The 27,533-nt window shown below is 48.4% G+C and overlaps 1 protein-coding gene across 1 annotated transcript in view; it reads right to left on the bottom strand.

Annotated features, from left to right (window-relative positions):
- Positions 1–347: 347 nt before the first annotated feature.
- Sap30bp (SAP30 binding protein) overlaps positions 348–27,533 on the bottom strand; it is a 37,180-nt gene continuing 9,994 nt past the window's right edge. Inside the window, exons 4-11 of the mRNA XM_013037971.1 lie at positions 15,296–15,338; positions 8,556–8,644; positions 5,675–5,766; positions 4,910–4,970; positions 4,491–4,542; positions 3,268–3,326; positions 2,040–2,124; positions 348–1,555 (exon numbers count right to left, since the gene is read on the bottom strand). Coding sequence (XP_012893425.1) covers positions 1,374–1,555; positions 2,040–2,124; positions 3,268–3,326; positions 4,491–4,542; positions 4,910–4,970; positions 5,675–5,766; positions 8,556–8,644; positions 15,296–15,338 — 663 coding nt within the window. The 3' untranslated portion in view covers positions 348–1,373. The remainder of the gene's footprint in view (positions 1,556–2,039; positions 2,125–3,267; positions 3,327–4,490; positions 4,543–4,909; positions 4,971–5,674; positions 5,767–8,555; positions 8,645–15,295; positions 15,339–27,533) is intronic.

Raw genomic sequence — 27,533 nt, forward strand, 5'->3', positions numbered from 1 at the left:
AGGGGTGGCGGGAGGACAGCAAGTGTCATGGGACTGGCCGACACACTGTGGTGTTCACAGCTCATCGTAACTCCAGTCCTCTCCTGTGCCCCTCACGTCCACCCCCAGCCAATGAAGCTCTAGTACCAGATTCCACAGAGGACAGCTCAAGCCTACGTGGGGACCCCAGATGGCACGTTTACTGGGGTTCCTAGGCCGCACTGCCTTCCAGACCTTGGTCCTTGGCCCCCCAAAAGCAGCAGGACAGATAGACGTCCACACGAGCCCTTGTGGGGAGGAGTGTGCAGCAAACTTCCCCCCAACCCCAGGGCTGTAAAATGCAGACAAGGAAAGGAGGGACCAACTGTGACTCAACTTTTATTTTGGGGACCTTGGCAGCAGAAGCGGTCATATTCCTCAGGTCACCAATGGCACCAGCCACATTCAGGACTGCCTTTGTCATGGCCACCGGCCCCGTGGAAGCTGGGGCTCTTGGCAGCCAGGCTTCCTTCTCTGACACTCGGCCCTTCCGCTGGGAAGGAAAGGGAAGCTGCCAGAAAGCATGAGGAGCAAATGTCTCCCCTGGCTTCTCAGGCTGGCAGTGGCCACGGGAGAAGCGGGATGGCCACTGGCGCTGCCCGGGGGCTGCTGCTGGGTAGAGATAACGACAGAGGAAGGGTGGGGTGGCAGGAGCCCTCCCAGGAGCTGGGCCTTCACGGAAACAGTGAGCCACGGCCTGGCCAGCGCAGCCGGTGATTCATCCCCCTGCTGTGTGGATCCTGCTGGCGGCCTCCGCCAGGCCCCCACACCTGGCCCCCTCCCTATGTGGCTGGGGATCTCACCGCAGCCCAATTCCACAAGCCTGCACATGTCCCGGAGAGCTCACCTGCACCCCCAAGGGGAGAGGCCTCGCTCTTGCCTGAGAACTGGCTGAAATGTGGATTTGGGGTCAAGGAAGCAGACAGCAGGAATGGGTGATCCCTTGTCCAGGACTGCGCCTGTCCATGCTAAGCGGCATGCACAGGGAACTTCTCGGGTCCCGCCGAGCACTGCCGCAGGCTTGTCACTCCACTTCCATCCCCAGGCAATCACCCTGGCCGAGGAGGGCACTTGAGCGTCCCAACTGCCCAACTACGGACTGTGGGAGGGGCCAGCGCACCTGAGATGCCAGGATGTAAGAAAGTACGACTTTTAATTGGGAAAACCCCCAAGAGCTGTGTGGCTAGCTGCTGCCCACTGCGCTCCTGGCCTCTGCTATAAAGTCCTTCTGGCCGGAACGCCGTGGAGGCTCAGGCGGCACACGGGGAGCAGGTCCAGTCCGACATAGATAAGTGGTGTTCCCAGTGGGCTGGTCACTGGGCGCACAGTCCTGCCAAGGCTGGAGCGGCCCTCGGTCACTGCTTGGCCTTTTTCACAATGGTGCCCACAGCAGAGATGACGGTGGTCTTGGAGCCGGAGGCGCTGGTGGTTACAGTGACAACGGCCGGCAGCGTGGCTGTGGTGGTGAGGATGGGCGGCTGGGCGATGGTGGTCACCGGGATGGCCGAGTCCCACTTGCTCTTTCTCTTCTGAGCATCTGGAGAAGAACATGTAAGGGAGAAATCAGGTTCAAGAGCACCAAGAGCAGAGCTCTCTCCCACCGCAGGCCAGAGGTGAGCTTAGAAATATAGGGCCTTGGCGCTGGGAATGTGGCTTAGTGGTAGTGCTTGCCTAGCATGCACAAAGCCCTGGGTTCGAGTCCTCAGTGCCACACAAACAAAAAAAGCTGGAAGTGGTGTGGCTCAAGTGGTAGAGTGGTAGCCTTGAGCAAAAAGAAGCTCAGGGATGGTGCTCAGGCTCTGAGTTCAAGCCCCAGGACTGGCCAAAAAAAAAAAAAAAAAGTAGGGTCCTGGCCTGGGAAGCCCCAGGGGGGTTGGCCAGCTGGGGCCCAGTCCAGGCTCCAGGTCAGTTCTCATACCCTAGCCTCAGAGAAAAGCAGTGGCAAGGCTGAGTGAGGGCCCGGTCCCGCCTCCAAACAAGGCCAGGACCCCCCTGCTCTGCCTGGTGCGGCCGCTTGCTACCTGCAACAGCTGTGCTGGCAGTCGTGGTGGTGGTGGCTGTGGCATTGGTTGTGGTTCCTTTCTTGGTGCCCGTCACAAACTCAATCTGGAGGGGGAGAGAGAAGGATGAGCCCCATGCAGAGCCGTGTCCACCTCCTGTGCCATCGTCTGCTCCCAGGGGACAGGAGTTTGGACTACACAAAGGAGGCACTGAAGCTGTCTGGGCTGGGAACACTGGGGGGGAGGGGGGGGAGAGGCGCCTGAGAAGAGCCTGCAGGGGCTTTCACCATTCTTCAAAGAGCTTTCCCAATAGATGTGGGATCCCTCCCAGCCTACTCACGGGCTTCTGCATAGGCCCATCACCCCCACCGGTCACCCCCCTCACATGCCCAGAACCAGCTGGCCAGGCCCCTCCTCCTCACACCCGGGAGGAGGCGGTGCCCCCCGCACAGGGGAAGGACAGCTCCGGTCCCCAGGTGCTGCAGACACGTCCCTGCAATAAGCCTGGGGTTTGGAAGGGAGAGGGAAAGAGAGAGAAGGGACATTCAATCAAGGGTTAAGAATGAGAACTCCAGACCATCCCCTTGTACCAGTTCCCACATTCCTGGCCTGACTCCTACATTGGGAGCCAGGGCCTCTGAAGGGCCACCAGCAGGTCTAGGTCCTGTAGCCCTGACAGCCCCTCTGTGTGGGGGTCAAAGGGGCGTTCAGGGTGTCAGGGGCACAGCAGCTGCTTCAAGAAAGATCAGAGTAGGAGAATCTGTTGTCCCAACACCCTGCTTTGTCTCTTGGAGACTCGGATCATAAAGGAACAGCATCCAAAGGATGACATTTTAGTTTAGAGCCAAACTGACGCTCCTGAAGTTCCCAGCCCACACACTAGGGAAGAAGTGGTACTCAGGCCAAGAAATGCACAGATCAGAGCAGGCAGGAGTCCCCATCCCCACCTCAGAAGGAAACATCTCTTTCCATTCTGGCCAATGACCCACAGGAGACAAAGCCACAGTATTGGAGGTGGTGGGCAAGGCCAGGAGGACATTACAGAGGGAACTACAAGATACTGAGAACAAGCAGTGGTAGGCCAGGTCAGGAGGCTGGGCCACAGCAAGAAGGCAGAGGACACAGCTGAAGTGACCTAGAGCCTCATTAGGCCATGAAGAGCAGGGGTGGAGAGGAGCCTGGTCCTCCTGGGCCCAGCCAGCAGGACCTGTGCACTCCAAACTCCCCTAGAGATCTGTCAGCCACTTACTTTGGTTCGCTCCTTTTTGGCCTTTTCCAGTTTGTCCATTTCAATTTTCTGTGCCTTGGCTAGAGACAAGATAGGGGTTAAAAGAGAGCTTGTACTGAAGGAGCTCCAATGCTCTTTTGGTGGACTGATATGAGCTTAGTATTCTTTTGCATTCAGCGAAATGAAGTGCATGAAGCAAAGCCCTGGAGCCAGGGCCTGGGGGCTGTACATCCTGCCCAGAAGAATGACCTACCCTGAGCTCCAAGGGGAGCTGAATCAGTGGGGTCTAATTTCCTCTAACAAGAGAGCTAGGAACCTGGGTGTGTGGCTCAAGTGATAGAGTGCCAGCCAAGCAAATTCAGTACCGAGTTCAAATCCTTGTATTGGGGTGGAGGGAAAGCTAGAATTCTGGAATTTTACGTAACATTCTAGAAACTAGTTCAAATTAAGACAAAATCTGCATAGGCCCAACACATTTACAGACCAGGCTGTTGGCCTGAGACATATGATTTAAAGGCTTCAATTCTGACTTTGCTCCCAGCTTTCCAAGCCATGCACTCATTGGCCTCACACACACACACACCCTGCCTGGGGCACTGGCACACACGCTCCTGGCCCTCACATCTCTCTAAATCTTAGACCCAAGTTTCTTCAGTGGGGCCTTCCCAGTCCTTCAGTGTGACCGTGCCCTAGACTCACAGCACCCTTTCTCTTAACACTCATGGGTGTGGGAATGACTGATTCAACCGTCTGTTTTCTTTGCTAGGTTCTTCCTTGTGAGCCAGGGCAGGGGTCTGTAATGTTCAAGACTGAGTCATCAGGAGATCCTGAGAAGTGTGGATCAAGTGGCAGAGTGCCTGCTGAGCAAGTCTAAGTCCCTGAGTTAAAACACTGGTACTAGCGGTGGAAGATAAGGAATTGGAAGCATGGCTTAAATGCCAGCCATGAGCAAACTAGAGGTCATCTTTTTTTTTTGGTGCTGGGCCTGAGCGTTGCCTTTGAGTTCAAGCCACACCTTGATTTCTGGCCTTTTTGGTGATTCAACAGACATAAGAGTCCCACAGAATTTTCTGCCCAGGCAAGCTTCACACAGCAGTCCTCCTATCTCAGCCCCCTGGGTAAGCTGGATTATAGGTGTGAGCCACTGGTGCTGGGCAGCATGGATCATCTTGATCACTGACTGACTGCTTGTGCAAGGCAGATGGACAGGTGGCGGTGGAGGAGATATAAGGATGGCAGGTTACCTAATGCCTCATAGTAGGAGTCCTCAGACCAGCCATGGGGGTCAAACATATCCTGAAAAACAAGAGTTTACATAGGCTTCAGTTACTAGGTGACAAGTGACAGAGTACAGGGACACAGATGTCACCCCTTATTGAGGTGGCCAGGAAGCTGTGAGCCATGATGTACTTGCTCAGTTGCTGACAGTGGTAGTGGCCCACACCTGGGTTCTAACTGGTCTGGCAAGGGAGCAGGTCTGCCAATGGCATTGCCTCGTAGGACTATTTCAGAACACAGGAACTCAAATGACAGAGACGGGGCTGGTGCTGCTCCTCAGTCAGCACTGCCACTACACAGCCCTTCCAATGGCTCCCGGTAAGTGCGGCCAGCATGGGAGCCTGGGGGCCCTCAGCACCCGCCAGCCCCAGCACGTGGGACACACCTTTGGGTAGTTGGTTCCCAGTTCATCAATGGCACAGAACTGGATCAGTTTCTCGTAGATGCTGAAAAGAGATCACAAGCAGTAAGAGGCACTGGTTGGGTTCTGGGTTCCTGCTCAACACGGAAGCACGAGTTCCTGGGGCTGAGAAAATTAAGCCCAGTTCAACTGTTGCAGGGAGCTTCCTGATGGGAGGCCCGACTGCACTGCTTCTGGCTCTCGACCTGTCTGTGTGGGGGCCAGGAGGAGGGGGTCAAGGTGATGGCTTCTATTTCCTGTCACACAGACAGGCCTGACCACACTCAGGCCCATGCAAGTTCCAGGATAGTCTCTGGTGCCACGGAGACTTTCTGGGTGCATCGCTAGTTTGAGCACTAGATGGAGGAAGACCCAGACCAACTTTGTCCCTCAAGTCTCCCACCTAGATGCAAAATCTACTTTTTAGTAGAACTTGAAGCATTGCTAAGTTGCATGCTTTGGGAGCACAGCAGTGACCAGAGACCAGCCAAACTACCCTGGCTCCAGCCCAGACCCTTTGGCTGCCCCTCCAGATTGGTTCATGCATTTGGTCTGGATCTTACTGGTAAGCCTCAGCTGGCTAGCAGCTGGCTGTGTCTAACATGCACTTAGCTAAGAAATCTGGGTGGCAGTCTCTTTAGGTTCAAGTAAGTTCAGAGTTGGGCCTTTCTTTGCCATATCCAGGGGGCTTCCTAGGCCTTTATCCAAACCAATGGCTCAACTTAACCTGTAGATTCATAGAAAACTCACCTGGGGTTCCGAAATTCTTTCTTCCTTTGGATGATGTAGTTCATATCCATTCCCTCCTTTATTTTTCTCTCATAAAGCTTCTGGATCTTGTCCTGTGAAGGCAACAGAAGGGTGTGTATGACAGAAGTCCATCTGTCTAAGCCAGGTGTTGGTGGCTCACACCCGTAATCCTAACCACTCAGGAAACTGAGATTTGAGGATGATGGTTTGAAGTCAGCCTTGGCAGACAAATCCATGGGGCCTATCTCCAACTAACCAGAAAAGAAAGCCTGAACTGGTGGGAGGGGTGTTTCAGTTCCTGAGATCTCAAGGTGATAGATCGAGCACCAGATATTCGTGAAAAAGCTAATAAGCCAGTGGTGCAGGTCCTAAATTCAAGCCCTGGAGCCTGGGGGGTAGGGGGTTTATCTCTCACCCAAATTCCCTGACCTGGCTTTTGATTGTGGGAACACATGGAACCTATCTGATTAAGAACTACAGTTTAGGTCTACAATGATATCACAGGTCTTCTCCGACCAGTTGATTGTGCTCTTTTTTTTTTTTTTGGGTCGGTCGTGGGGCTTGAACTCAGGGCCTGGGCTCTGTCCCTCAGCTCTTCAGCTCAAGGCGAGCGCTCTACCACTTGAGCTACAGTGCCACTTCCTGACCTGGCTTTTGAAGAGAAGCAGAACTACCTGGATTCTTCCAGGCTTACCGGCAGCGATGGAGATGTCCTAGCGAAGGGGGTCCTGCTGAACTCACAGAGATGATGCCTGTGGCAGATGGCATCAGTGCTGCCCAGGTAACAGGCCCAGGGCAGAGGCACCTCTGATAGAAGCAGTCTCAGCAAGGAGGGTGGGTGGTAGTCCAATTCAAGACCCATCTGCAGCGCCCCTCACTCTGGTGGCAGCTAAACATACAGATCCTCTAGAGGAAAAACATTCTGGATATACTTCACTGGCAAGAGGCAGTGAGCAGGGCTGGTATTCTCAGGATACACCAGGAGAGGTGGCTACAGCCCCTGCCCTGACAGGGCTAAGGAAACACTAAGGAAACACTTAACGACCAGGGAAGAGTGAAGCCGAGAATGATAAACTGCTTTCCTCACATCTATCTCTTCCCCGGTGATAGAGGGAGGCCTTGGCTTTATGAAGGAGGCTCGGTCATTAGAAGTGAACCCCTATGTTATGTGACTTGGCTGGGTGTCCGGGGCCATCTGATTTGATTCAAATGCCATGATTTCTACCCCTAGGAAAATCTAAAAAGAAGAAGGAATATTCTGAACTCGAGGGCTGAGAGGCTGATTGTCTGTGCTTGGCAGATCGTTGGAGTTTTCCTTACAGGCTCAAACTTGTTGTTTGGCAGGGAAGGTACTGAGATCGTGGAGGTGGTGGGGGTGGGAGGGTGAGAGGGGAAAAAGGAGTGGGAGGAAGGGTGGGGGGAGGAGACTTCCGTGAAAGGAAGAGAACCTGTGCTGTGCCCCGAGTCCTGACTGTGGCCCTCCCCTGGGCTGCTGCATTCCTCAGCCCCAAGCCCCATTAGTCATCCATCCATTTAGGCGGTGCCATGGGCTTGCTGGGTAGCCAGGAGCAGCCAGAGGAAGCAGTAGGATCAAAGGTAGAGCAGAGGGACCAAGTCAACAATTGTGTAGCCTTGGGCATCTGCCCTACCGTTAGTCATGGGACTCAAGGATGGGGTAAGGAGAAACAGCCATGGAGGCTGAAGCACCAGCCATTCCGAGGGCTAGCCAGGAAGTAACTACACCAGGAAGTAACTAAACCAATTAAGAGCTCAAAATCCTTGGATTTGCAGCAGTGGTATACCACATGTGGGTGGGGATAGGTGGGAAAAACTGGGAGAGCAAGGGAAGGGGTGACCTTGTCCAGAAAGAAAGGTACTCATTACCTGATTTACGTAACTGTAACTCCTATGTACACCACCTTTATAATAACAATAAAAAGTAATTTTAAAAAAATCCTTGGGAGGGCTGGGAAGGTGGCTCAGTGGTAGAGCGCTTGCCTTGCATGCTTGAGGGCCTGGGTTCAATTCCTCAGCACCACATAAGCAGAAAAAAAAAAGTTGGAAGTGGCGCTGTAGCTCAAGTGGTAGAGTGCTAGCCTTGAGCTGAAGAGCTGAGGGAGAGCGCCCAGGCCCAGAGTTCAGGTCCCACGACCGGACTCCCCCTCCCCCGCAAAAAAAAATCCTTGGGAATGGAAAACCTCAGATCAGGTCTGTAAGTAAGAAGCTACTGAATTAGTAAGATATAAGCATAAGAATTTTATGTATATATATTTTTTTCCAGTAATTTATAATCTGATGGCTCCTCACTATTAGCAAAGTTCTTTCTGACAAAGACCCAGATTCCTTCTCAGCTGGGCTGCGGATAAAGGCATGATCCTTTCTCTGTGTAGGCTCAGGACCTCAAGGACAGGCTGGGTGCCCATGAGGGCTTCACTAGGTAATATAGTACGTGTGACAATGGTGTGACAATTGAGGTTTCTGCAGGTTTTTGTCCATCTGGAAGTTTCTTTTCTTTTTTTTCTGTGCTAGTACTAGGGCTTGAACTCAGGGCCTTGTGCTATCATTTGGCTTTTTTTGCTCATAGCTGGTGGTCTACCACTTGGCTACATGTTCAGACTGTTTTGCTGGTTAATTAAAGATAGTGTCTCTCGAACTTTTCTGTCCTGGCTGGCTTTCTGAACCCTGATCTTCAGGTCTCAGCTCCTTGAGCAGCTGGGGTTACGGGTGTGAGCCATGGGAGCCCAGCTCTATCCACAGTTTCTTTGACAGAAGTCTTAGTCCCTTTCCCTGCTATGGCCTCTTAAGGTCATGATCCAACCAGATTCCTAGCCCAGGCCACCAATTTGCCACACAGGCTTTGGCAGACAGGACTTGTGCTTACTTGTAAATGATTAGAACATCTGCCCGGGGGTTCTGGTGGGATCTTGATTTCATCAGGTGACATGTTCCGGACTCTTTCAGAAAAGGAAGCTGTTGAGAGAACAGAGAGAAAAAAATGCTTTAGGTAGGGGGTAATGGAGCAAATGGAGGGGCAAAATGGACATAAAAACACAAGTATATACAACATTCCCAGGGAGGGATAAGTAATAAATAAATATTGTGGAAACAATAAAACAGGGTATTCGGGCATGGCCTCCTAGAGACAGTGGTCATCCAAGTTGGCCAGAAGGCATTAGCCATGTGCCAATGTGGTGAAGAAGTTCAGGTAGAAGGTACAGATGTAAACAATATGTGCTACCAAGTCTCAATGATTAACTTTTAAAACTATGTTTATTTATTATTAAGTAGTTGTATAAAGGGCTCCAATTCCAGAAGTCAGTATGAATGAGTACAATGCATCTTGGCTGATGTTACCTCTTCTCCATCCTCCTTCTCTTCCTTTCCCTGTCCCATTCCTACCCACCAGTTACATAGTTCAATTGGTACATAAAGTACATTGAATATAATGACTGCATTTGCTCATTCTCCTCCTTCCACTCCCCTCCCCTCCCCCATGATTAGCTGTTCACAGGAGCCAACAATTAACTTTAAGAGTGTCCAGTGGTGTGCTAGGAAATGCTTAACGACCAGGCATGGCAGGGGAAGAGGAGGGGCATGGTACATAGAATTTGCCAATTCCTGTGGTGGAAATTTTCTTCCCTGGCCAATTTTAAGCTACTAGTGTGAAGTTCCTGAACCCAGGCTGTAAAGAGACATTCCCAGGCTGCTCTGGCATTCCCTGAGGGAGCCCCTGAGGTATCTCCTAGAGCTCCAGAAATCAGAGTTGTGCCATTCTTCTTGTCTCAGAATGACCTATCTAAGTTACAGGAGAAACCATGTTCAGAGTTCCCTAAGTTTTGGTTCCTAGATGGTTTAAAACGGTGTGTACACAGAGACACTATCAACTCAGGATCTTTCTAAAATCAACAAGTCAATCTGCCCTGTCCTGGCCACCTCATTTTTGGCAACAGAAGGCCTGATTCTGAGGAGAAGAACCACAACTCCCCAGGGACAATCCCTTCAGTGATTTGTCCCCGCCCACTCCAGCCTCACCCCTTCTCTCCCTCCCTCCCTTATAGCCTCTGGCCACTCTGGTGACCACACAGCCCTGCTCTGGATCACCGAGACAATGTAGTATTTGTTGTAAGACTCTGTCTGTGCTCTCCAAAACATTCTCTCATGAAAAGGACCATACAATAGGCAAACCGTGGATGGAACAGGGTGGGGTAGGAGGAAAGGAAAGAATGAACAAGCTACTACCAATAACATCCAGCAAGTGTTTGCTAGGGACCTACTGTGTGCAAGCTTCTGGCCAACTCAATGCTGAAAGCAGCATTCTGGGCCCGAATGGCTGCCTGGAGAGCAGAGTCTGGCCTAGCACAGCTTTTCTTGGTCTCTCACCCCAGGGCAGGATTTTTATTATTTATTTATTTTGAGTCCGGTCGTGGGGCCTGAACTCTGGGCCTGGGCACTGTCCCTCAGCTCTTCAGCTCAAGGCTAGCGCTCTACCACTTGAGCCACAGCACCACTTCCGGCTTTTTTCTTTTTGCTTATGTGGTACTGAGGAATCGAACCCAGGGCCTCAGGCATGCAAGGCAAGTGCTCTATCACTGAGCCACCTTCCCAGCCCCCTGATTTTTATTTTTTAGTCAAGGTCTCACTCTGTTTCCCAGTCTGGCTCAAATCCCTAAGCTAAGTGGCTTTTCTGCCTGAGACTCCTGAGTAGATGGGACTGCAAGTCTGTGCCACCGTACCTGACTGAGGCTAATGTTTTCTTAGAAGATAAGGTGCTTTGACCTCTGACTGTTACTGTGACAAACACAGTACCAAGTGAGGCTGGGGACAAAGTCCCCAAGACTTTCCCAGTGCAGCTGCTGGGGTCCCAGCTGTGCACATTACAAACACACCAAGGCTGGAGGTGTCAAGGTCAGGAATGTTAGAAGGCCACTCTATGTGCTGGTTTTCACCCCGAGTGGATGCTTGTTAGATACACACCCAAGGACAGAGTACCCATTTAGAGGGAGGGCAAGGGACAGAGAATGAGTGACGTATTAAGGATCCTGTGGGTCTCAGATACAACTGTGGCCCAAGGGCAGTTTCTAGGCAGAGGACTGTAAGCTTCTCTCAGTGCGGCACCTCCCCTTGTTCTCCTGACTCTTCAAGCCCAGGCGCCACCCAGCTCTGGCTAGAGTTCAAGCCTCAAGCTGACTTCCCCCTTCCTCCCACCCTGGGATGGGCAAAGAAGGTCTAGGCTTTAGGTCCAACAGGCTGCAAAGACCAGCTGAGAGTGGATGCAGCCAGGAAGAGCTGGGCCTGGTTATTGTGAGAGCATGGGCAAGGAGGCCTGGCAGGCATGGGGTGCATAAACAAGGAGGGTTAAGTTCCTTTCCGGCTGGGAGCATGTGTGCATGTGACAGGGAGACAAAGAGTACCCTTTGACATTTGCCAGGAAAACTTTTTAGAAAAACAGGGTGTGGCACTGTTGCCATAGCAACCCCACCACCCTCTGGGGTGTGACAGGAGGAGGGAACCCCTTCTGAGCTAGAAACAAGAGAATTCCCAAGAAGTAACTGAAAAGAATGGAACATATGCAGAAAAGCAAGGTAAGAGTTGACTGCACAGCAGTCCAGGGAGATGTGTTAGTGATTCTCTTCTCTAATGGAGATCACATGAGCCCCAGGTATCTTGCTGCAGATGAGCAGTCAGCCAAGGGTCTGAAGTCATCTTCCTGGGGAATGCATTGCGCAGTGTGTCCACAGACACTCAGGAGGTGGTGCCTGCATTGGTGCTGGGCCTGTTGGGATGGTCTAGAAGGGTCACGGCGCTTAGACTCTGAACAGGGTGTTGCCAGCCTGAGTCACTCCTTGCACATGCCTATAACAATAAACAGCCACATACAGTAGTCACAGTTGCCAGCGAGAAAGCAGAGCAGAGGAGTTAGTCCTCTACGCGTATGGAATGGCAGGGAAGGACAGAGTAGGCAGTTCTTGGGGACTGTAGGATCTGAGGGAGATGAAGCAGGAGACAGTAGGGTGTTTTCAAATTGTAAGGGACACCAAGAGCCACCTAGACAGCCACGCCAGCCCCACAGATCCAGGCAGGTACCCATGGGGTATTGGTAAAGCCCCCACGTGTGAAGCACAGACACACTCTACAGTGCTGGCCTGTCTTCATGTGAGGAAATGCTACTGATGCCAGGTGAATAACCTAAGTGAGCCTGATGTCAACCACAGGAGCCAAGGTTAGGCTAACAAGAAGGGTCTATCTCAAATGGAAGCCACTCTGAGGACATTTTACTGATGTCCTCAGTAAGAGCCAAAAGAGGAGTCAAAACTATGCAGTGTAAAGATGTGTTTGTGACTCCTGCAGTGCGTGAGCAAACAGTAGTGTTTCCTATGATGAGATACTTCTTAGCAATAAAAAAAAGATGAATGGAAGGAAGGAAGGAAGGAAGGAAGGAAGGAAGGGAAGAAGGGTAGGAGGAAAGGAAGAAAGAAGGAAAGGAAGAAAGGAGGGAAGGAGGGAGGGAGCCAGGCACGGAGGTGGTGCATGCCTGTAAATACAACTACTCAGGAGGTGGAGGCAGGAGTTTGAGGCCAGCCTATCTCAAAAACAAAAGAACATGCTAGATGCCAGTAGCTCACAGCAATCTTAGCTATGCAGGAGGCTGAGATTTGATGATCATGGTCAGAAGCCAGTCTGGGAGGAAAGTCTGTGAGACTCTAACCTCCAATCAATCACCTAAAAGCCAGAAGTAGAGCTATGGTTGAAGTGGTAGAGGGCTAGCTTTGAGCAAAAATTAATTAATTTAAAAAGAAAAAAAAAAATCTCTGGGACACTGACCAGGCCCTGAGTTCAAGCCACAGGTCTAGCAATAAATAAATAAATAAATAAATAAGAGGGTTGGAGGCTATAGCTCTAGTGATCAGAACTTACTTGCTTATTAGCACATGTGAAGCTCTTGATTCAATTCCTAGTTTCACAAAAACAACCACCAAAACAAGACAAAGAACATGACCAAACTATACACCAATAGGACTACATACACTATAGTCTGAGATTTGGAGGATCACAGTTTGAGGTCAGCCAAAGCAGAAAAGTTCACCAGATTTCATTTAAAAAACAAACCACCAGCCGGGCGCTGGTGGCTCACGCCTGTAATCCTAGCTACTCAGGAGGCTGAGATCTGAGGATCTCGGTTCAAAGCCAGCCCGGGCAGGAGAGACCGTGAGACTCCTATCTCCAATAAACCACCAGAAAACCGGAAGTGGCGCTGTAGCTCAAGTGGTAGAGCGCTCGCCTTGAGCTGAAGAGCTGAGGGACAGCGCCCAGGCCCAGAGTTCAAGCCCCACGACCGACAAAAAAAAAAAAAAAAAAAAAACCACCAGGGCTGGGAATGCAGCTTAGTGGTAGAGTGTTTGCCTAGCATGTGTGAAGCCCTGGGTTCGATTCCTTAGTACCACATAAACCAGTAAAAGCCTAAAGTGGCGCTGTGGCTCAAGTGGGTAGAGTGCTATGAGCAAAAGTTCAGGGACAGTGCGTAGGCCCTGAGTTCAAGCCCCAGGACTGGCCAAAAACCAAAACCAAAACCAAAAAAAAATCCCCCCCCCACTCAAACCACTATCACCATCACCACCAAAATTAGCTAAAAACCCCAACCCCCCCAAAAAAAACCCCCAAAAACGGGGCTGGAAACATGGCTCAAGTGGTAGAGAGCAAAAACATTAAAAAAAGTGCTCATCATTATGGACAAAGTCTCTAAAGCTTCATTCCAAGTAAAGCAAGCTAGAAAGGAAAAATGTGATTTTGTTTGTACCTGAGGGTGATTTGCTCTCTTAATAGGACATTTGACAATGCCTGAAGACTTGTTTTGGTAGATCTTGGGGAGGAAGAGAGAACTGTCTCTAGTGTCTAGAGATAACCCTGCTGCTAAACATCCTATAATGCATAGGCTGGTCCCCACAAGAGGGAATGATCCAGTCCAAACTGTCAACAGATCCCAATTTATATATGCAATTCTGAAAAAGGCAAATCTTCCATGAAGAGTAGCTTCCCTTTTGCCTGAGGCTGAGGGATAAAACCCTGTGGAGATGCAAGTGGAACCCAAGAACCACTGAGAGGGAATGGCAGAACTGCGCCTCACCATTGCGGTAGGGCTAAAACAATGACACAGGCCTGTCAAAACGCAGCAGATGCTATACTTAAAAAGCCTGAAGTTTTCTTCTGTAAATTATTATTATTTTTGTTGTTGTTGTTGGTTATGGGGCCTGAGCTCTGGGTCTGGGCGCTGTCCCTCAGCTCTTCAGTTCAAGGCTAGCACTCTACCACTTGAGCCATGGCGCCACTTCTGGCTTTTTCTGCTTATGTGGTGCTGAGGAATCGAACCCAGGGCTTCATGCATGTGAGGCAAGCACTCTACCACTGTGCCACTTTCCCAGGCCTTTCTCTGTAAATTATATCTCAGTAATGCATAAGGTGGCTCACAGAAAAAAAGTGCCAAGCTGGCTGTGGAAGAAGATGTGTGTGCGCGTGCGTCCATGTGTGTGTATGTGCATGTGTAGGCAGGAGGGTGGGGAGACAGACACATATGACTAAGCTAACAATGCCTGTATACATTCTACCACTTGTCTGATAGTGAGGATGAGAGTGGGGCATGGACAGGTTGCTCTCTCCCCCAGGCTTGAACTTTCTAAGTAAGCAACAGGATCAGATGGGACACGGAGGGGAGGAAAGGCTGTAGCTCCACTACACGCTGCCCTGTGGACCACTCACTAGGGCTAGGTCCTGGGCTTCTGGGCAGATGTGTGCGCTACTGCCTCCTCTGCTCTCCAAGCCAGGCGTCACAACTGTCTATAATTCTATTTTCTAAAAGCTAACTCTAGGGTTTAGGAAAACTCTGTTCTTGTTTTTGTTTTTTTGTGTTGGCCCTGGGGCTTGAACCAAGGGCCTGGGCACTAGCCTTGAGCTTCTGTGCTCAAGACTCATGCTTTACCATTTGAGCCACACCTCCATTTCTGGCTTTTTTTTTTTTTTTGGCAGTAAATTGGATATAAGACTCTCATGGTCTTTTCTGCCTGGGCTGGCTTAGAATTGTGATCCTCAGATCTTAGCCTCCTGAGTAGCTAGCATTTTAGGTGTGAGCCACCAGCGTGTCCTCAACAGCTTTTCAAAAGATTAAAAGGCTAGGGGTTGTGGATGGATACATGGTTTTTCAGAAGTGGCTCTGCCCCTCTTAAGTCCGCAAGGGCCCCAGCCATGAGGGCCGTGAGGCATGTTTCTGCCTTAGGACAAAGCAAAGTGCCAGCATAACAACATGAAATGCTGGTGGAGTGGGGAGAAGCGGTACACAGGCAGAGGACTGGCCCAGAGCACAAGTGGAAGAAACAATGACCTTTCTGGCTGAAAGAGGCCCTGAACTCCCTCTTGACAACACTGGCAACTCACCAACACCCCATAAAGTGCACCATGAATGTGATTTTCAAAGAAATGTTGTTGCCTGAGGCTTTTACCCAGGAAATGCCAAAGGCTCCATGAGGCAGTGTGAAGGGGCGGGGGTCGCTCACAGCAGGGAGATGTTCCAGGATCAGAGGCCCGGCCTGGCCAGAGGCCAGCTTGTTTAGTGCTCTCCAGAAGAATACTTACCAACTAATTCCTGGGGATCTCGCTTCTCTACTTCTGTATTATCCTGAAAAAGAGAAACACACAGAGGTAACATTTGGGCTCCTGAGCCATAGCTCCTCTTTGAAACCCTGAGGGGTTTTATAGAAAAGGGAAAAGCTCCGGCACACTAATACTGAGCAGTGCTCTAGGGCCTTCTGGGACCCCAGGGCTTCCTACCCATGCTCTCTCATCACAGCAACTGTGATGCTCTGGAGTCTCACAGAAATCCTCCTGAATTCACAACCTCCAGCAGGGAGCAGTACCCACCCACCCTGAAGAGAGCCCATCAGTGAAGAGGAATCTTGCCCTGGCCACCTGGATGAGCTCTAGCCTACCTGCTACTCCCTGGGGTCAAGCAAGTTTGTCCAAATGCAGCAGACCTCAAGGCTCCAGCCATCTCCAGAGCCTGACCGGAGCTCCAGAATACCACTATCTCCATCTCTGGCACGGGGGATCGTTTCCAGGGGGACTCAACTATAACAACTAACCCCCAAGACCAAGACTCAAACGGACTGCCTGTGGCCCTGTGATGTGAGTCTTCTTGTTTTCAGTTTAAGAAGTAAGGGGGGTGAGGGAGGGAGATTTTATCATAGAGATAAATAGCCAGTATAGGAACTCCATGGCAAGCCTTTCCCCCACCATTGGAGGAGACCTCTCCCTGGCATGTGGCTCTCTTTACACTGGCTTTGTATTGTTTCCCAAGAAAAAACTTTTCCAATACTTAATGCAAACACTATTCCACGCCAGTTATTTCCATATGTCCTACAAAAACCTAAACACAAAAGCTTCTTATCAGATGTCTTATTTCACTGCTCGCCAGTAAAGGCCTCATCTAAACCAGATCACATGGCCTCTGTTGTCCCAAAGGGCAAGAACACACTGGCTTCCCTCAATCCCAGTAAGATCAGAGATCTCAAGTGCCACTACAAGCTAATGATCAAAGTGCAGAAGCTGAGCTCACAGAAAGGTGCAGGATCTCATTTCCTTTCCCTTTGCTTAGTGAGAGAGGAGATAGGCCAGTAACAAGCTACAAGATCTTCACACGAAAACAGCCTGATCTCTGGCCTCCACGTGCACAAGGAAATGCCACACCAAACTATCTCAGAAGGAAAGATGTGTGGAGGGTTACCAAATGCTTTCCTAAGCTATAGCCCCATGAAAAGATCAGACTCCCTTCCCCAAATAGTCCCTCCTGATTCAGAGACAGGCCTTCTTTTCTGAACACTGTGGCTATTCATTCAAACTACTAGGGTCCATGCTGAAGCCAGGCTGCTTAGCAACCTGCCCCCTGTCAATCAGGTGGGTAAAGAGGAAGCTCAACTGGGTTGGAGTAGAGAAGGGCTGAGAGGAGGGCCTGGAAAATTGTCAAGTTCAAGTTGGAGTTATAAATCAACTGCTGTACAGACAGTGCCAGTCTCTCAGGGGCCCAACCACAATCTATTTGTAGCAGTGACTCTGGAGAAACCAATGTTAAAGAGTGTGTCACTAACAAAATGTAGGACTATAAAATTTTCTTTCTTTTTAGGGGGACAATTTTTTTTTATATTGTCTTTAAATAGTTCTACAAAGAGATTTCAATTCAATATGTCTGTCTGGGACACAATGCATCTTGATCAATGTCACTGTTTTCTGTAAAATTTTCTTACATTTTTCTCTCTGGGGGACAGCTTTCAAGGTGCTATTTGTGGAAAAACATAATTGTATATAATGTACCTCCCCCAATCAGTCGGTCATAGAGGGGACTGACTGGTCTCTGAACTCTAAGGGGCCAAACTTACACATTCCCAATGCTCTGTACTTTGCCAGCCCTCCTTCATAGGCAGAAATGTAGAACTGCAAGAGGCCTGCTAACCACTAGAATTCTAATCCAGTGCCCATTCCAGAGTAACAGGAAGTTGGTCTCTAAACATGGAAAAAACAAAACTTGCTATTTCAGGAGCTCTCTGGCTAGAGTAGAAGCCAGGAACTTCCCTGTGGCCTCTTGCTGCTTGTGACCATGGAGCTGGTAGGGGATTGGGTATATATGATGATGAGGGGGTATCCCACATTTCACAAGAGTCTGACCAGCCTAGCTGAGGTTTAGTCATATCTCTGGAAGAAAAGATACAATGAATCAGCTAGGCACTTGGGACTCACCCCTGAAATCCTAGCTACTCAGGAGGCTGAGATCTGTGGACTGCAGTCTGAATCCAGCCTGGGCAGGAAAAGTCCATGAGACTCTTATCTCCAATAAAATGATCAGAAAAAAAGCCAGAAGTGGCGCTGTGGCTCAAGTGGTAGAGTGCTAGCCTTGAGCAAAAGAAGTTCAGCCTGAGTTCAAGCCTCAGGACAGGCACAAAAAAGAAGTGTGCATAAGCTAAATTTGTAAATAATCCTGAACAGCTTTGAGGCTAACCAAAGCAATGAACTTCAGAATAGCCTTGAAGTTATCCAAAGCAATGAGGTTCAGAAAGTGGCCAGAAATGCTATCCCATAGTCCATTAGGATGACTGGAGAGTCTAGCAGGGGACCACAACTGCCATGTTTTAGAAGGCAATTCAGCCACGAGACCACTGAACCCCAGTGACTGTGCCATTGTACTATGCTGCTTCTGAAGACAATACCCTGTTTCTGACTCCTAAAGATGCCAGCTGTGCCAAAGGAATCTCACTGAATACCTATCAGGAGCATGAGAAAGTGAAGGTCAAGAGCATCATCATTTGTTCTTCAATAGAGATGGGTTCAAATACCTCAGAGACACCTTTTAGTTCAGTGCAAGGGTGCTTGCCAGACTTGAAAGACTCTGTGTTTGGTCCTCAGCACAGCAACCCCCATTCTCAAATTTAAATAAAAACAAAACCAGAGATGAGAACCATTAGACCCAATTATCCACTGAAGCAAGTTTCAATGAAAGCAGCTTTTCTTTTGGCCATGGCACAAGAGTCCAGAAGGACATCAGACACCAGTGACAGGGAGAACAGAACTGGGAGGGAGGGGTGTCTCTTCAGAAAACAAAGCCTTAGCGCACACATGTGTGTGTGCACCCCCATCCCACCCCAAAAACCCAGAGAGAGACATCCTTTTATTGATCTTGTAAGATACTAGGAATTTTTTTGTTTTGGCTAGTCCTGGGGTTTGAACTCAGGTCATGGGCACTGACCCTGAACTTTTTAGCTCAAGGTTGGTACTCTACTACTTGAGTCATAGCTCCAGTTTCATCTCTTTTTTGTGTGTGTGCCGTGTTTAGTTGGAAATAAGAGTCTCACAGACTTTCCTGTCCCAGCTGGCTTTGAACTGTGATCCTTATTTCTCATGCTTCTGAGCTGCTAGGATTACAGGTGTTAGCCACTGGTACCCCAGCTGATACTAGGAATTTTGTATGGAATGGGACCTAGAATTCACAATAACAACTTTGAAGTTATAATGACTAAATATTGCAAATGACAGAGCAAAGGAGATGGAAATTGACAATTTAATTAACATCATTGCAGTGAAACCTGCTCTAAGAGTGTCTTACTATGCCCTGACAAAGAGGAAGGGAAAGGGGGAGTTATGAGGATACAAGTAAAAAACAAGAAACCACTGTTCCTTTTTCTTTCCTCCAGAGTTTGTATTTCAAAATGCACAGAGGATACCCGTCTGAACTTGTACAGATTTGTCCATCTTGCTTAAAAGTAATGAAGTCAGCATGGAGATCTTTTTATCAGACAGTTGTCTGCATCAGCTAAGAGGCATGGAACCCACAGCCCAGAGACAAGATGGCCCTCAGGGAGCAGAGACTGATAAAGTCTCACCCCTCTAGGAAGAAGATGAAAACACTGCCTTGGGAAAGGAAAGCAGCTCTGGAGAGAAAAGAAGTCAAACTTCAGCCCCCTAGTTCAAATCCAATTAAGACACAAGGAAAATCACACAACAAAGCCCAAATCCATTGCTCTCCAGCAGCAGGCACTGAGCAAACAGGAAGGTAGGAAAGATCAGGGCTCACTCAGATAGTGAGCTGGCCCAAGAAACCTTTCTCTCCCTAGCCTTTACCTGAGACTAAAATTCCAAGAACTAGAGCAGGAGGCAACCTCAGTGTCTGGTGAATAGTGCTGCAAACCTGCCAATTTGGCTTTCTTGCCAATTAGGCTTGAGACTAGTTAGGAAAGAACTAGTCAGTGGCAGGGACCTCTTGTTCTCAGGAATTACAGAACATGGAAATGTGCTCCCTAGTAGAGACTATGAAAGCCTAGTCATTGATAAAGCTGACCAGTGCAAAGAAAGGAAAAATATGAAGCTAAAGGAGCTGTATTAGTATTATTATTAGGGCTGGTTCTGGTCAGGGCCTCACTCCTCTCACTTGCACGCTCTCTCTCTTTCTCTTCTTTCCTTTTGCCAGTCCTGGGGCTTGAACTCAAGGCTAGCATTCTACCACTTGAGCCACAGTGCTGCTTCTGGCTTTTTCTGAGTATGTAGTACTAAGGAATTGAACCCAGGGCTTCATGCATGCTAGGCAAGCACTCTACCACTAAGCCACATTCCCAGCCCTATCACTTGGCTTTTCTGTTCATAGCTGGCCCTGCTACCACTTGAGCCTCAACTTCACTTCCATTTTTTTTTTTTCCTGGCAAAATTGGAGAAAAGAATCTCTTGGGTTTTTCTGTCTGCATGGGCTGGCTTCAAATTGTAATTTTCAGATCTCAGCCTTCTGGATAGCTAAGATTATAAGCTTGAGCTACCAATGCCTTTCTAGGAGCTGTCTTTTGAGCCGAGAAGTTGCAGGTCCTAATGGACAGTATGGCTAAGACGACAGCAATTCAGGATTAGGTATTCCCAGTTCTACAAGGAAATGATGCTGGTTTGATAGAACCATGGCTTGGGGTATAGGAGGAGCTGGTTGGCGAGGTCAGGAAATACAATGCTGCTCGGGGGCAGCATGCTCCACAGGCAGTAGGGAGCACCCTGGAGAAAGCCCATCACCAGCACACTTCCTTCAGTTGTGTCCAGTGGGCCGGGACAGGGCCTCTCCATGGGCACATTGCCCACTCAGGGATGGAAACACGGCACTTATCAGAAAAATGGGAGGAAGTTGGTGGGGCTGCTGTGGATGCCCTGGAGTTGCCTTGGCTCCAGACGGCTTATGGACAGGAAGGCTCAGTTCCCAACCACAGCCACAGAAGGTTTCTACAGGAAGGGTTAAACAGGAATCTCCCAAGACAAATGAATTCAGCTCTAGCATGGCCTTGTGCACTGAAGAAAAAGGCAGGGAGGGGAAAAGGAAATGGCCTCTTTTTCTGTTGAAAAAGTCTGGCTAAAACAAAGCTGGTGTGGCTCTGCAAGACTGTCCACGTTCTGTCACATGAGACATGCTGGAACTGGCTGAACTGCAATGTGAATGCCAACATTTGGCCAGGAGTCACTTCCCAAAGAGGAGATTTTTGGTGACTGACTATTCCAAGTACCACCTACATCTGATTCACGAACACAGCTCTGTGAGGCTGAGAATGGTAAAGCGCAGCCTGTAAGAAACAACTCAGTATGACCACGAGTCACAGAAGTGTTCATTATTCCACCTGAGAAGTGTTAGCGTAACTTGGGGCAAATAGATCTGAGACACCTGAAGGCCAGGAGAGAGAAATGTAATGTGAGCATCATCTACACACTGGAGCAGAAAGGGAAACATCATCCTGGAGCCAGAAAGAATACCAGTATCTTTAAAGAATTGTTGGGGGAAAATTTGCCAGTCCCAAATCCTACTGAACTGAGAATCACATAGCAACATCTCAAAGGACAGGGATTCTAGCACAGACAAAGGTGGGAAGTGCCAGATCCCAAAGGACAGGCGGTTTTTTGCATCATATAATTTCAAAAAGATGATTCCCAGCTGGGGAAGGAGGGGCCAGCCACACCTCAGTTAGCAATCCATGGCATCTGGCCCCAAAGGGAAGGAGGTATGTTGGGGCTTGTACAGCTGATAGGAAGGCAGACAGGGCATGCAGAACCATGGAGGAGTGGGGTGGGGCTTCTGCAGTCCCAGCTTCAGTTGCTTTGAAGCAAGAGCAATCAAGAAGGCCCCTTTAACAGTGTGGTGGAGCCAAGAAGAGGGTTGAGAGAGAAAAATGGTAGTTCCTCCCCTTCACATGCAAACACAGCCTCAGCAATTACCTCGATAGCTTCAGATCCCACCAAGCCTTCTTTGGGACAAGGCAGAACAAAGCACCCAGCCTGGATTTCTTTCATTCTGGGTAACTACAGAGCGGCCTCCATAGCTTGCCCTCTGTTTTACCACCCAGGCAGACTCCAGGCCTGTGCTGGGTTCTCCCACCATGTCCAATCCACAAACTTCCAGAAACTCCATGTTTCTCACTCCTGTGAGGTAGGCACTAGTGCTGAGAACAGGCTGAAAGAAGGCCATTCATTCTGCCGACATCAGGGGACGTGAGATGCTAGGGAGGCTTTGGCACATTCTCAACAGTTCAAAGTTCCCATTACAGTGATCCCTCACCTATCTTGGGAGTTATGTTTCAGAGACCCCCATGGTAGGTAAAAATGCACAAAGAAGCAGTATTATATAGTTGTCCCTCACTACAGTACAGTTCACTTATGGCTACTTCACGGATTTTCACCTATTGTGGGGGTTTCTAGGATGTAATTCCCATGATAGGTAAGGGATCATCATTATGTTTTTTTTTTTCTTTTTTTTTTCTTTTTGCTGGTCCTGAGGCTTGAACTCTGGGCCTGGGCACTATCCCTGAGCTTCTTTTTGCTTAAGACAAGCGCTCTACCACTTTAGCCACAGTGCCACTTTCAGCTTTTTTGAGTGGTTTATTGAAGAGTCTCACAGTTTCCTGCCTAGGGTAGCTTCAAACCATGATCCTCAGATCTCAGCCTCCTGAGCAGAGCTAGGATTACAGGAGTGAGCCACTGGTGCCTGGTTTTACATGTTGTTGTTGTTTTTCTTTAAAACACTGCAATACAGTAAAGCCGCAATGAGAGAAATAGCAATATAGCAAGGGAAGACTCTACAGTTTCCAGGGAGAACAATGGATGGCTCAGCAAACAGCAACAGTGAAGGGCCATTTCCTTCTCTGGTCCTAGCACAGTTGTGCTGCAACTTTTTTCTCTAGTCAGCACTTAAAGGACCATGGGATATGGGAGACATGTGGACATATGGGATACTAAATGACAGAGGCACCAAGTACACACTCTTTCTCACACAGCCTTCCTCCCACACCCTACCCAGACAACTCCCAAAATGTCAAACGTCACTCTTCAAGTCTCATAACAACCTATCAAGCAGGCAGAATTCTTTCCATTTTGCAGATGAGTAAACTGAGATAAAATAGGATAAAGTAGCTTGTCTACTGAGGATCATGGTTTGAAGCCAGCCAGGGCAGGAAAGGCTATGAGACTCTGATCTCCAATTAACCATCACAAAACTGGATATTGGGACTGGGAATGTGGCTTGGTGGCAGAGTGCTTGCTTAGCATGCATGAAGCCCTGGGTTCAATTCCTCAGTACCACATAAACAGAAAAGGCCAGAAGTGGCGCTGTGGCTTAAGTGGTAGAGTGTTAGCCTTGAGCAAAAGAAGCTCAGGGACAGTGTCCAGGCTCTGAATTCAAGCCCTAGGACTGGCAAAAAAAAAAAAAACCCAAAAACTGGAAGTGGCGCTGTGGCTCAAAGAGGCAGAGCGCTAGCCTTGAACAACAGAGCTCAGGGACAGCACCCAAGCCCTGAGTTCAAGCCCCATGACCAAAAAAAAGTCGCTTGTCTAGTCAATGACAATGTTAAAAATCAAACCCAGGGACTGGGAAGGTGGCTCAGTGGTAGAGTGCTTGCCTTGCATGCATGAGGCCCTGGGTTCGATTCCTCAATACCACATAAGCAAAAAGAAAAAAGCCAGAAGTGGTGCTGTGGCTCAAGTGGTAGAGCACTAGCCTTGAGCTGAAGAGCTGAGGGACAGCGCCCAGGCCCAGAGTTCAGGCCCAACGACCGGACCCCCCCCCAAAAAAAAATCAAACCCAAGTGTGTCTGATTCCAAAGTCCATTTCTATGGCTTCCTAACATCTTACCTCCTCTCTTGAGAAAAAAGGTTGCCAACACTGAGGAAGCCAGCGTCAAAGAGTAAGGAGAAATACTCTCTAGGAATGACTCTAGCAGGTTATGGAATGACGCAGGTGTTAAATCCTCAACTTAGGGTTGCCAGATTTATTATTTTCCAGCTCTGAGGATTAAGGGAAACAGTGCTAGAGTCCACAGTTTCCCGGTGAGTAATGTCTTGGTGGACTTGAATGGAAAGGCTGGTCCTGAAGACTTAATCATACCAATGGCTACCTTACCCTTAACCTTGACATTTCCTGAAGACTCATGAAAGAAAAATCAAATCCTGAATCATGCTTAAGCTCAGTCCTTTCTTCCTGGGTGAACATGTGTGGAGCTGGAACTGTAAGGGATGAGGTATTTCTTCTGACTAGACCTGTTTAAAGAACATGGCAATACTTCCTACCCAGAGTGCTTTGTTAGAGACAAGCTACATGCATAGGATTTTACTCAATAACAATTATAAAAATACATTCAGGGGGCTGGGAATATGGATTAGCAGGAAAGTGCTTGCCTAGCATGCAATGAAGCGTTGGGTTTGATTGCTTAGCACTATATAAACAGGAAGTGGTGCTGTGGCTCAAGTTGTATGTAGAGTGCTAGCCTTGAGCTAAAGAAGCTCAGAAACAGTGCCCAGGCCCTGAGTTCAAGCCCCACGACGGAGAAAACAAAACAACATTCAGGTTTGGCCCTTGTACTAATTCTGGACTTTATTCATATAGAACATGTAAGTATAAGAGAAACTGATGGGGAAAAGTTCAATGCTAGTATTAGCAAACCTGCTAAATTCTGGTAAATATCAACAAGAATGTGTGTGTGACCGCGGTGGGGAGGGGGTAGAGTAGGGCTTGAATTTAGGGCCTGAGCATGATCCCTAAGCTTTTTTGCTCAATGTTAGTGCTCCATCCACTGAATTATAAGCTCTACTTCTGGCTTTTTGGTGGGTAATTGGAGATAAGATTTTCACAGGTTTCCCTGCCTGGGCTGGTTTTGAACTGTCTTCAGATCTGAGCCTCCTAATTAGCTAGGATTACATGTGCAAGCCATCAGTTCTTGGCCTTTTTTTTTTAAAAAAGTCATTTCCAGGATGGGGGAGAATGATGAAAGGGGTAATATCAATCAAGATGCACTATACTCATAAACTGCTTTGTTGAATGGTACAACTACTTAAAAATAAAGTTGAAACAAAAATTATTTCCTCTAGAGACATGGCACAAATGGTAGAGGACCAGCCAAGAAGGCAGCCCCAGAGAGAGAGAGCAAGGCCTTGAGTTCAAACCCAGGTACCAGCAAAAAAAAAAAAAAAAATCTCTATATTCAATTCCCAGTACTGGAAAAAAAATAGACTAATAGTCCCATGCGGAAAACATTTTGGAATTTTTGCTCCTATAGCAGTCTTTTTTTTTTGGCCAGTTGTGGACACTGTCCCTCAGCTCTTCAGCTCAAGGCTAGCGCTCTACCACTTCAGCTACAGTGCCACTTCTGGCTTTTTCTGCTTATGTGGTGCTGAGGAATCGAACCCAGGGCCTCAATGCATGCAAGGCAAGAATTCTACCACTGAGCCACCTTCCCAGCACCTCCCATAGCAGTCTTATTGAGGTATAACTTCTACATCATACAATTCTTAAATGTTTTTCATTAACGTCATGCTATTATTATTACTGATTGTAACAATGTTAAAGATAGAAACACATACACGCTGTTATAGGAAAACATAAAAAGAAAGGTGGAAGCTGGGCATCAATGGCTCATGCCAGTAATCCCAGAGACTCAGGAATCTGAGATCTGAGGATCATGGTCTGAAGCCAGTCTGGGCAAGAAAGTGCATGAATTGCTTATCTCCACTAAACTACAATAAAAAGCCCAGGACTGGGAATGTGGCCTAGTTGTAGAGGGCTTGCCTCGCATGCATGAAGCCCTTGGTTCGATTCCTCAGTACCACATACACATAAAAAGCTGGAAGTGGCATGATGGCTCAAAGTGATAAGAATGTTAGCCTTGAGCAAAAGAAGCTCAGGGATAGTACCCAGGCCCTGAATTCAAGCCCCAGGACTGAGGGGAATGGTGTGTGGGGGGGGGGAAGAGGTGGAGGGGAAGAGCATGAAACAGTGCCAAGATCCTGAGTGCAAGTCCTTTGACTAGTCTCTCCCATTCCCAAAACAAAACACAACTACTCCAAAATACAAAGGCCTGAGACATGGTTCAAGTGGTAGAGTGCTTGCATACCAGGTATCATGCACTAGGTTCAATTCTCAACATGGCAAAAACAAACAAAATACTCTTGCTAGAATAATTTGACAATGAAAGTAAACAATGTAAAACAAACCCTGATAGAATAACCATCAGAAAAACTATAAATTTGAACATGTCAAAGAAAATATATAAGTTGAAGCTTTGGTAACTTTTGCTCCTCCTTAATTCTTAATTTTCTTAGTTTCCACAGCTCCTACCTAACCGATCTTCAGTATCAGGATGAGTAGAACTTCCTGTCACTTGTTTATGAAGCTTTAACAGCCAAGAGAAATCTTGTACCTAGCTACTTAGGAGGCTGAAACTGGGAGGACCATGATTCCAGGCCAACCAGAGCAACAAAAGTTCACAAGATTTAACTCAATAAAAAAAAAAAAAAAGCTGGGAGGCTGGGAAGGTGGCTCAGTGGTAGAGTGCTTGCCTTGCATGCATGAGGCCCTGGGTTCGATTCCTCAGCATCACATAAGCAGAAGAAAAAAAAAAACGGAAGTGGTGCTATGGCTCAAGTGGTACAGTGCTAGCCTTGTGCTGAAGAGCTGAGAGACAATGCCCAGGCCCAGAGTTCAGGCCCCATGACCTGAACCAAAAAAAACACAAACAAACAAAAAAAAACTGGATGTGATAGTGCATGCTTTTCATCCTAGCTATGTGGAAAGTGTCAACAGGATTGTACTTCAAGCCATTCTAAGCCTAAATGCGAGATCTTAGGCTGGAGGCATGGTTCAAGAAGAAGTAGAGTGCCTGCATAGCAACTGTTAAGGCTCTGAATTCAAATTCAAGTACTGAAAAAGAAGGAAAAAACCAAGATAAAAAACAAGCCTTAGTTAGCATCTTCTTTTGGAACTTCAGAATCCTGAGCCCAAGCAGGAAAAAAACTTTCTGCAGAGCTGCTGTGAAAGCTAGTACGTATTCTAGTGTCTTTATACACGTGACAATAAAGAGAACGTAAGAGTTCAACCTGCTGTACTCCCCAGGTGCAATTGCTAGTGGCTCCTGAAAGTTCCTCCTGAGATCAAGCCAACAAGTTCCTGGGACACATACTCCTCAGAAAGCTTTCTTTAGTTTCCAGATCTTTGATTCTGATGCATAAGATCAGTAATAATAATGACGTGGAGTGGAGAGAGAATGAGGAAATTCATAAGTCAGATCTGCTCTATACAAATCCTTCATGTAGATTGAGTTGCTGATGCTCAGGGCCTGACAATCTGATCTTTAGTGGGGCCGTCTCTGAGGCAGAGAACTGTTCAGTTGGCTTAGTGAACAGGGGGGGCTTACATGGCTCCCCCTCAATTTGAAGAGAATTTGCTACTGCAGTTCCCAAACTGCATCAAAGCAAACGCATGAACATGCCCCAGGACATTTAGTACTCCACAGGAAATATTTGACATCAGATACCACATAAACTCGTGTATTTTTTTTGGGCAGCAACTGAATAATGAAATCAGTAATGCTTTGTGTTTGCTAAGGAAACAGAAGCCTGAACTACTGAAGCACCCCGGGTGGTGAGTTGAGAAAATGTGGTAACTTAAAGATGAAGGTGTATAATCAGACACAGCTATGATGAAAAGGGTGAGCATTAGTCACAGCTGCAGCTTATCCTGAGAGAAGAGCTTTCTCACTGTAGAGTGGGTATGAATCCTGACTCCACAGACCAGCTGGGTGGAGTGAGGGGAATGCTCCTGTCTGCAGGGCTCGGGGGAAGCCAAGCCAGAGTGCCACCCATGTCTGCTGATTGCAGGGCCACTAACCTGGATTAAAGTTGTGAGTTCCATATTTCAGCACTACTTTCCAGCTCTTAAGAATTACTGGGGCCGGGCGCTGGTGGCTCACGCCTGTAATCCTAGCTACTCAGGAGGCTGAGATCTGAGGATCGCGGTTCAAAGCCAGCCCGGGCAGGAGAGACAGTGAGA

The sequence above is a fragment of the Dipodomys ordii genome, unplaced genomic scaffold (assembly GCF_000151885.1).
Source record: "Dipodomys ordii isolate 6190 unplaced genomic scaffold, Dord_2.0 Scaffold7, whole genome shotgun sequence".
NCBI lineage: Eukaryota > Metazoa > Chordata > Mammalia > Rodentia > Heteromyidae > Dipodomys > Dipodomys ordii.